Source organism: Nanorana parkeri, unplaced genomic scaffold (assembly GCF_000935625.1).
Source record: "Nanorana parkeri isolate BGI_ZX_2015 unplaced genomic scaffold, ASM93562v1 scaffold1046, whole genome shotgun sequence".
NCBI classification, from domain to species: Eukaryota; Metazoa; Chordata; class Amphibia; order Anura; family Dicroglossidae; genus Nanorana; species Nanorana parkeri.
In genome coordinates this window covers 192,818-202,934 of record NW_017307314.1, presented here as the reverse complement: position 1 = coordinate 202,934, position 10,117 = coordinate 192,818, and the positions used below count along the sequence as shown (strand labels likewise).

At 43.6% G+C, this 10,117-nt stretch overlaps 1 protein-coding gene across 1 annotated transcript in view; it reads right to left on the bottom strand.

Annotated features, from left to right (window-relative positions):
• Nucleotides 1-7,814, bottom strand: part of KIAA1614 (KIAA1614 ortholog) — a 14,943-nt gene extending 7,129 nt beyond the window's left edge. The window contains exons 1-3 of the mRNA XM_018567420.1: nt 7,405-7,814; nt 5,889-5,985; nt 3,424-3,664 (exon numbers count right to left, since the gene is read on the bottom strand). Coding sequence (XP_018422922.1) covers nt 3,424-3,664; nt 5,889-5,985; nt 7,405-7,726 — 660 coding nt within the window. The 5' untranslated portion in view covers nt 7,727-7,814. The remainder of the gene's footprint in view (nt 1-3,423; nt 3,665-5,888; nt 5,986-7,404) is intronic.
• Between the last annotated feature and the right edge of the window lie 2,303 nt (nt 7,815-10,117).

Genomic DNA, 10,117 nt, shown 5'->3' with positions numbered 1-10,117 from the left:
CAGCAATACATTATACAGCAATGCAGAATACCACTGGCTATAGAGGACTACAAATCCCAGCAATACATTATACAGCAATGCAGAATACCACTGGCTATAGAGGACTACAAATCCCAGCAATACATTATATAGCAATGCAGAATAGCACCAGCTATAGATGACTACAAATCCCAGCAATACATTATATAGCAATGCAGAATAACACCAGCTATAGATGACTACAAATCCAAGCAATACATTATATAGCAATGCAGAATAGCACCAGCTATAGAGGACTACAAATCCCAGCAATACATTATATAGCAATGCAGAATACCACCAGCTATAGAAGACTACAAATCCAAGCAATACTTTATAAAGCAATACAGAATATGAAGCTGCATACTCTGTGGGGTGGGGATGTCTGTGCAGGGTCTCACTCACCAGGGGTCCGGAGGGTTTTGTGGGCGGGCAGCAGGGTTACCCAGGAAGGAGGGGCGGATGTGCAGCCGGTATGGTAAACAGGCGCCACAGTTCACAGGGAGGCTGCTGAGCTCCCCAGTAAGCGTGAGACCTCAGGCAGCCACTTCAGTTTAAAAATGTAAAGTGCCGGGTCATTTTTCACGCATCCCTAACCAATTGTAACACGCAGTTGACTGCACGTTACTGCAGCACCTTACATTTTGTGCAGCGCATTGCCACTCAATAAGAATGGCAGTCAAAGGCACAAGTACCGGGTACGGTAAGTGACATAAGACTGCGCTGTTGAAAAAAATTCTGCAAGTCTGGTTTTATGTCCAATGTTTGTGCATGCGGCAATGCAATGGACCGCAAACATCTGAAGCGGCTCTTTGAGTGAAATGTTTCATCACAATCAATAACAGCAGATAGACAGCTTTGTGTGTTGCTCCCAGTTAATACAATTAGGTAGGAAGTAGATATAATATAATGCACTGTAGAGCCAATTAGACTTGTGGAGTCCTTGTGCTGTCAGGGCTCTCCCTCTGATGAAGTAAAGCCCTGAAGGCTTTCTTCTATTTCCCTATTCCCTGTCTGTATTACCCTGAGCGTGCACAAACTGTACAGAGCATTGCTAGACTGCCAGGCTGATGCCCACAGGGCTCTTCTGCAGTGCGGGGTCCCCGGGGAATTTCAGGGGTGATATAGATGGTGCTCTCAGCGGGATGATAATTACTAGAAGATTCAGAGAAATGTGCTGTAATTGGCATTTGTAATGAGTTATATTTCCTGCTAAGCACCCAGCCATTTACAGGTTGCTGAACTTGACTGCCAGTGTCACCTGATAAAGCCTGGGCATTGTAAATACTGAAAGTCTTAAAGATTTGTGTGCAGCCATTGGAAAAAAACACACTGCTGTCATATATCTATACAATGTAACTCTTTGGAAAACACACTACTGTTATATACACTGTATTGCCAAAAGTATTGGGACACCCCTCCAAATTATTGGATTCAGGTGTTCCGTGACATTTCCTTGCTACTAAATATTCCACATAACCTGTTAGTGGTATTATAACAAAGTGGAAGCAACTGGGAACAGCAGCAACTCAGCCACCAAGTGGTAGGCCACGTAAAATTACAGAGCGGGGTCAGCGCAGCCTGAAGCACACAGTGCGCAGAAGTCGCCAACTGTCTGCAGAGCCAATAGCTACAGACCTCCAAACTTCATGTGGCCTTCAGATTGGCACAACAACAGTGCGTAGAGAGCTTCATGGAATGGGTTTCCATGGCTGAGCAGCTGCATCCAAGCCTTACATCACCAAGTGCAATGCAAAGCGTCGGATGCAAAGCACTCCGCCACTGGACTCTAGAGAAGTGGAGACGTGTTCTCTGGAGTGACGAATTACACTTCTCTGTCTGGCAATCCGATGGATGTGTCTGGGTTTGGCAATTGCCAGGAGAACGGTACTTGTCTGACTGCATTGTGCCAAGTGTAGTTTGGGGGAGGGGGGATTATGGTGTGGGGTGGTTTTTCAACGGTTGGGCTTGGCCCCTTAGTTCCAGTGAAGGGAACTCTTTAAGACATCAGCATACCAAGACATTTTGGACAATTTCATGCTCCCAACTTTGTGGGAACAGTTTGGGGATGGCCCCTTCCTGTTCCAACATGGCTGCACACCAGTGCACAAAGCAAGGTCCATAAAGACATGGATGAGCGAGTTTGGAGTGGGGGAACCTGACTGGCCTGCAGAGTCCTGACCTCAATCGGATAGAACACCTTTGGGATGAATACATTATACAGTAGATTCTAGAAGCATTACAAATGTACACTACTTAAACCCGGTATACACGTTTCTATTTTCTTCTTTCAACCTGCCAGCTGAACATGGAAAATAGGAGAGATTCCTCCATCAAGGAAGGAGTGTTGATCGAGGAATTGGCAGCCGCTGTCTGAATACCTGCACAGAGCTGGCTGCTAGATCTCTTTGGCTGACAATTTTCCCAACATGCTCCTTCGATCAGCTGATTGAGGGATGCTGGTCGGAAAGGTGCCCTAAGTGGCACCCACACATCAAATTTTGTGCTCTTGAGAGCAGAACCAGACACGGAGAGGGGAATTTATCAAAACTGGAGCAGACAAAATCTGGAGCTGCTTTTCATGGCAACCAATCAGCTTCTCTCTTTCATTTTTAAATCTTAACTGAACAAACTGAAGAGAGAAGCGGATTGGTTGCCATAGGCAGTTGCTCCAGATTCTTCTGCTCCAGTTTTGATAAATGACCCCAATTGCATATCATTGCATGTGATATGGTGCGATGCAATTAAAAAGAAAAAATGTCCCTTACACTTCTTTCAGTGTGATGTAAATGAATGGGCTACCCCACTGCCAGACACCACAACGCACCCTGCAGCACCTCTGCCATGTTGCATCACAGAGGTGTGAATGAGGGCTAAAATAAGCAGAAGTTTTCTGTAGTCCAGCATGGGAGAATTCAGGCATGGCTGGCAACATCACTTGGAAACTCAATGCAGAGGTGTCACCTTAATACAGGAAGTTAGGAGTTCACTGGATTTCTGGCAGGGTCAACAAGAGTTCTTATATAGATGCAGTGTTTATAAAGAGGGTAAATGAACATGTATTACAAAGGTGAACTGAATTTGGGTTTTTTACATTTTATTTTGCCATACACTTTAAGTCCTTCATTCTCTGCCATCAACTTGTCTCCCATCTGGAAGGGAAAAAGTTAAATGCTGGAGTCACTGGCTGTGATGTGATTATCAGCTGACTACTAATAGTGGAGAACAAGTGTCAGTGCTTTGTGTACAGTACACAGATAAAGCAGGTGCTGAGGGCAGATAAGAACCTGCCAGAGGGACAGTCAGTAGGTGATACAAGAGGCACTTATCGGCCATCAGCTGCTGTGCACATAGAACTAGCTGAGCTGAATGATGTTTACCCAGCCAGTAGTCTGCTCTACTCACCAGTTTCAGAGACTGCAGCGAGGGACTCTTCTTTATCTTCCCAGGCTTCACTGATCCATCACATGAGTCAGTGTCTCCATGTACTGAAGTGGAACCACCAGCATGGTACGGGGAAGAAATCTGCTCCAGACTGGAGGACTGGAAACGCTCCAGCTTGGGCCGTGAAGTCAAGCCAATACTGGAAAAGATTTTCCTCATCCCGCTACGGAGGTCTCCCTTCTTTACCGCAGGCTGCAATGAGCTGTGGGGTGCAAGTCATGAGGATGCCTGTTAGTGACATGGCGACACAATATCTTTCGTAGAGGAATATAGGAAAAATACATTTTTTTCTTAAATAATCAACAAAATATTTTTTTTCATTTTATTTTCACGAGCTTAAATGTGTCACATGATGTCTGAATCTTAGCTGTGAGAAAATCACTTCCAGGTAAAGCGACCACATATGGAAATAATCTATATAGGTTGGCCATAGTTTGTTATTATTGTTTTCTTTTTTTCTTATTTTTTTAAATGCACAGCAAAAAGGGAATAATATACCTCCCCAATATATGTATGTTTAGTTACAAGTCAGACAAAAGCATTGTTGTTAATGAATCATGCTGACAGTATTTATTGGGGATGCACCGATACCGTTATTTCGGTATCGAGTACGAGTACGGATATTTTTTTTTTAACTACTCACTGATACCGAATACCAATACCGGAAGTCCCATTAAGGAAACCAGGTGGCGTGTAATGACTCGCCACCCGGCTTCCCGATTAGCAGGCAAGCCGTCCCCATGCTTCTCATCACTAGGTGACAAGAAAGCATTGAGCCGACTTTCTGGCCAATCAGGAAGCCGGGCTCCGTGTAATGATGCGGCGCCTGGCTTCCTGATTGGCTGGGAAGCCGGCTCCATGCTCACTCGTCATGAGGAGATGAGCATGAAGCCGGCTTCCCGGCCAATCAAAAAGCCGAGCACTGCGTCATTACCCGGCGCCCTGATTGGCCAGCTTTCCGACCAATCAGGAAGCCGGGCAGTGCGTCATTACACACTGCCCTTGATGGAGGTGCCCTCCGCACACCTTTCAGCAGTCCCGGCCAACAATCAAATAAATGGTGCTCGAAGTAACTTCACGGATGGCACCGTGCAAAACACAAGATTTCTGTGACATCATTGTCCATTAAAAGGACTCATTAATTTTAACTTATGGAGTGCTGGTGACCTATTTTCTTCAATCTTATTACACACTGCCCGGCTTCCTGATTGGCCGGGAAGCCGGCTCCATGCTCTCTCGTCACAAGTGAGCCAGCTTCCCGGCCAATCAGGAAAGCCGGGCAGCATGTGAATGACACGCTGCCCTGCTCCCTGGCATCGGATCATTTGTGGGAGTACGAGTACTCAGCCAGATACACGGCATGGGCACCGATACTGATATTAGTATCGGTATCGGTGCATCCCTAGTATTTAGCTGGCCATGGGCAATGGATGATAGTTGGACTTGTCTACACAGCCAACATGCATATATCCAGCCCAGACAGTTACTAGAACCTCCAAGAATCATTAGCTGGTACCCAAAGACAAAAGGAAGCCTCCCCAAAACAATTGTCTCATGTCTACAGGAACCTCAAACGTGTAAATGCCCCTTCAGCCCTTCAAGCAGAACATTGGCCAAAAATAACAGTATAAAATGAATAGCCCATTAAAAGAAAAAACATGCTTTTGCTACAATATTCAGTCCCCTATCCCCCCCCTCCGTCCTTTTTTTCTGCCAGTATCATTCAGCCCACTTCCTCTAATCCCAGGTCATCCTAGACTTGCCCCAGCCTGTGACTGGACAGTGAAAGGAGAAGCAGCACAGTGATGAGCTCATCTCTCTGTCAATCATTCTGCTCTCTTTTCCTATCAGCATGCTCCTTGTCAGCACATGAACTGATTGGCACCTTGTATTGCTCCTTGCTCAAGGTCCCTGCTTGTCACCTTGATAAAGAGGGTCCCCATGCCCTCAGAATGTTGGCATTATGTACTGATAAGTGATTTCAGTAGATTGTTCATATGAACTTCAAGTAGGTGCAATAAGAACCTGACATGCTACCATTTCTTACTCTCTCCAAAATGTAAAAGCGATTGAATTAGATACACTTTAGGTTTCATGGACAATAAAGTATTGTATAGTATATCCTGTGATATGAAAGGAAACCTCAAATACAGACGCTGTCATTGTAAGATTCCTTCTGAATAATGCCAGTTATATCATTGTCTCTGGCCTCAATACCTTAGTGTCATTGACCTGAAACAAGTATGCAGCAAGTGAAGTCGCAGCTCTCGATCTGAACCCGTTCTGGGTCATCTACACGTAATGTATTAAAGTCAGATGGTCAACATGCCAGCCAGGCAACTAGCAGTTTCAGAAGGCAGGTCTGAGGTTTTCCTCAGCACAGGTACACTGAGTGCTACATGCATAGATATGTACATGGTACTCACCCCTCATCTGATAGTTCCAGGTACCTGTTCTTGCCTGATATTCCCAGATCACTTGTTTGGCAGTGAAAGCTGTTTTGACGGGAACATTGGCCAGATCCTTCGAAGTCATACAACATAGAAGAAAATAAAATGAGTTTCACATGTATAATGTACCCTGTACAACCTGTATATACACCCATTGCCCTCTCCATTATCCTGAACTAGGTTCAGACAAGGAGGTTCTGATCCACTGTGCTGAATTAATGACACATTAGAACCACAGCGCATTTCAATACATGCAATATGAATAATCTCCAGTTTACAATGCGCATCCGAAGGAAGGGATTCTGGGACTTTTCAAGCTTGAAGCAGGTTCATGAGCATTCAAAGGATCTCTATTATCCTGTCACAATGGAGGAAAGCAAAACAGTAAGACAATGGCCACCGATTCATTTGAAATCAACCAGAGATCCTCTATTAACTATGGCCCAGAGGGGGGAAATCTTTTTTTTTCCAATTTCGGACAATTTTTTTAACGAGTCAGAATTATGTTGGCCACACACATGACAGATAGTTTTCAAAAACAACCCAATGGACTAAGGCACGTATTGACACCAACACAGTGTCACCAGATACTGCTGGGTGCATTGTTCCATTTGGTGGTTTTTGTGATAAAGGGCAGGTTAAAAGCAATTGCCATATGTGTGATCAGCATTATAGATACATGTCATGTTCCACCAACACATCCTGAATAGATTGTCTTTTTTTTTTTTTAAATGCAGAAGGCTTTATCTCCATCCTTATATATGGATGTAGCCCTGTAGGTACTTTTAAGATGGCAAGCCATGCCACATATTTGAGAATGAGCATTGCTTGTGACAACTGGATCAGGATTCACTAGCAAACACAGATTCTCTCTCTCTCTCTCTCTCTCTCTATGCACTGTATGTTCTGCTCTCCTATTCTATAGTCACAAGGTAAATATGCTCTGCTGTTGGTCAGCTAGTGGGAAGGCTGAGTCTTGGCAGTTCAGGAATTCATAAAAGGATGTGTAGCTTGCGCACCATCTGTGTTCAGTGAGAGATTTATGACCAGCCCTATGGTGGCCACACACTAGTGATATTATAATTCGATCATTCAGTGCAGCTAAACGGGACAAACAGAATGAATTTTCACCCTCTGTTTAATTGCATTATTGAGCTCTAGATTGATTTTAACTTTGTCAATTTGATCGGCCAAGGTGGAATTTTGTTGATCAGTTCTGATCATTCGAACAACTATCTCCTTGTGTCAGAGAACAGATTGTAATACAGATCAATTAAATGATTGTTTAGATCTATGACTACAAGAACATTTCTTTGATCCACTGCATATTATCGGTCGATCACAAAGTGCGCAATAATACCATGTCTCAAGAGTTGCCAGGATAACGAATGGCTTGTTTTCAATTGTTCATAACTACTTTGATCACAAATCGCAATGCATATGGCCACCATTAGATGGTCTGCAGCATGATTAAAATAAAGGAATTTCTAACCCGTATTTGTATTGTTGCTGCAGGTTAGCTGCCCATTTATTCCCGACTTCTCGGTACACATATCTTCCCTTTTAGAATGAATTATTTCGTCTGGTTCCTTGGACAGGTTTAATAAACCATGATCTTTGTCTCTTTGGTCTTTGAATGACAGATGTCTATCATAGTCTTTTTGTCTACTGCTGATATAAGGACTGTCAAGTTCCATGGGTTCCTGGTGTTTCATGGAGTCTCCGTTTTCCTTGACTTCCATAGTCTTCCTGTTCTCTGCATGTTTCTTCAATTTCTGAATCCGTTCTCTAGACTTATATTCTTTAGATGTCATTCCTTGAGTAGAAAGTTGGTAACCATCTGAAGCCCCCAGGGTTTCATGAGTGGTTTTCTTGGTATTTGGCACTGGTTTAGATTGAGGTTCCTTTTTATCATGGGAGGCTTGTACCATATCTCCTTCCTGGGTGTTGTGTGGCTGCTGACTAATGCCTCCTGGCCGTAGTGTAAGTCTATTTCTTGATGGCATCATTATGGGAGCCTTTCCAGAAGGTGGGACAGGCACATGGCCAGACGTAACAGGGGGAGAAATAACTTGTGACATGCACTGAATCACTGGAGTAACCTGAGTTCTACAATCTGTTAAATCCATTCGATAATTTTCTTCTTTAGTGTCTATATTTAGCACAACGGAACCAATTCCAGTTTCTTGAATGGATGTATTCTGTTCAGTGCCAAGAGTTGAATTTTTGTGCTTTCGTATGGGTTTTGCTTCTGTATTTTGTGGATTCTTCCTTAATCCGGTACTCACTGGGTCCACACAATAACTTCTTGCAGCAGTACCTATCCCCTGATTTGTTTCTGATGTTCTGCCTACAGATTCTAAATGGTTTGACTTCATTTTCACTAATTTATTACTTGAAGTTTCAATTCTGCTCCCATTGCTTTGATCACTGCGTGATCTTTCCACTTTCAGTTCACTCTCTGAACATGTATTTGAAGGGTGTATCTTGGCTCCTTGTTCGGTGGTTGCATTGGCTGAGTTATTTTTGCAGTGTCTGTGCATTCCCCAGTCATGAATCTTCTTATTGTGACTTCGATTACCATCATCATCTCCAGACGAATCAGGAGTAGAGTCACTGCCAATGTGCGTTTCACGGATCAACTCGGTATACATTCGCCATGGTTGAGAAGGTAAAATCCAGTGAGGAGAAGGTTTGACCCCCATTGGGCAGCTCACAGAGCCATCCTGAATCATTTTGGAGCCCAAATGGACATTGCGTAAATTGGTACCATGCGTGGCAGCTGGACTGGTGCATGTTCCTTTGACGTAAGAGCCACATGTTCCACACTGTCCATGCCCTGAAGGGGACAACTGCTCTGTCCAAGAAATAGGACCATTTGACTGTCTCTTGAGTGCTTGAGTAGAGACCTTATGTGGAACCTGTTGTCGTTCCCTGTATCTTTCTTCAGCCTCCCGCGCAGACTCATCCTGGAAGCGTACATGAGAAGGGGAACTCCCTCGAGAGCCTTTTTGCCATGAAGAGTACTCGCTGCTGGAGCTATCACTTAGGGATCCTCCGTCTGTCCCAGCACCTGAGATGTTGGGACCCCTACAAGATTAAAATATGAGATATAAGGAACAAAACTTGAATTAGACTTGTAAAATAAAAAAAATACTAAAATGACAGAACCTTTCATAATAGTGTTTTGTTAGTTCTGATTAATAAGTGCAAAACAAAATCTGTTGATCATGTGGGAAATTCTGAGCTGCCCTGTGTCCTGTGTTTCATGGAGCCTAATTAACCCTCCCAGTTCTTGTCCTGGACTTGCACATACACATAGTCAGGGAGGATTCAGTAGTTTAACAAAAGACACTGGGCATGACTGACACTATTTATTACAACTTCAGTCCACAAAATGCGGAGTGTTGTCAGCCAACAACAGGAAATTAAGAGCCGAGTGCATTTCTGGTAGATCAATATGTATTTTTATGTACTTGCAGGGATAAAACATGGGGAAATGTGCATGCATTGATTAAATATTCTACTTTTTTCTATTTTGTCCAGGCATGCAAGTCAGAGACCTATCTGCATTAATATCTTTGGCCTTAGGGTGGGTCCTGCTGTATTTCCTTCCAGATTTTTTGCCCATTCAAAAACTCTGTCTAGCAGAAGACAATGTCATAAAGCTACAGAAGAGAATGTGATAGATGCATTATTGGCCCTGAAACAAAAGTCTCATGTTGGGCTTTGTAGCCACATTTTGAGTAGTGCTGGCATAGTACTGCAGGTAAAGGCATGGGTTTTAGCTTGCTACCATACAACCACATTATAGAAAATGCCTGAATTGATCAGCCTTTAGCAGACAACATTTCTGAAGCAATATAAGAGTTTCAGTTGTAGGATCTGGTGTTACTAAGAGAATGTAAAAGTGCTTGTTCATGCATGTGCCTTAATATATTCCAGAGCACAGAGTTAGACCCTGGCTACGTACATGTTTGGAATACTCCAACAATGAGATCTTCCTGACATAATTCCTACTACTGTCCACCTGGGACCTATGGGTGTTGCCACCCGAATTTGCATGTTCCTGCATCTCCTGTTGTATTTTCCATAGTATAAAATGAAAAATTCCAGCAGGAAAAGCCACAGCAGGTGTGTAGACTCCGGAACTCCAGTAAGGGATCCCACCAATAGAATCTCCAAAGGAAAAATAAAATCCCATA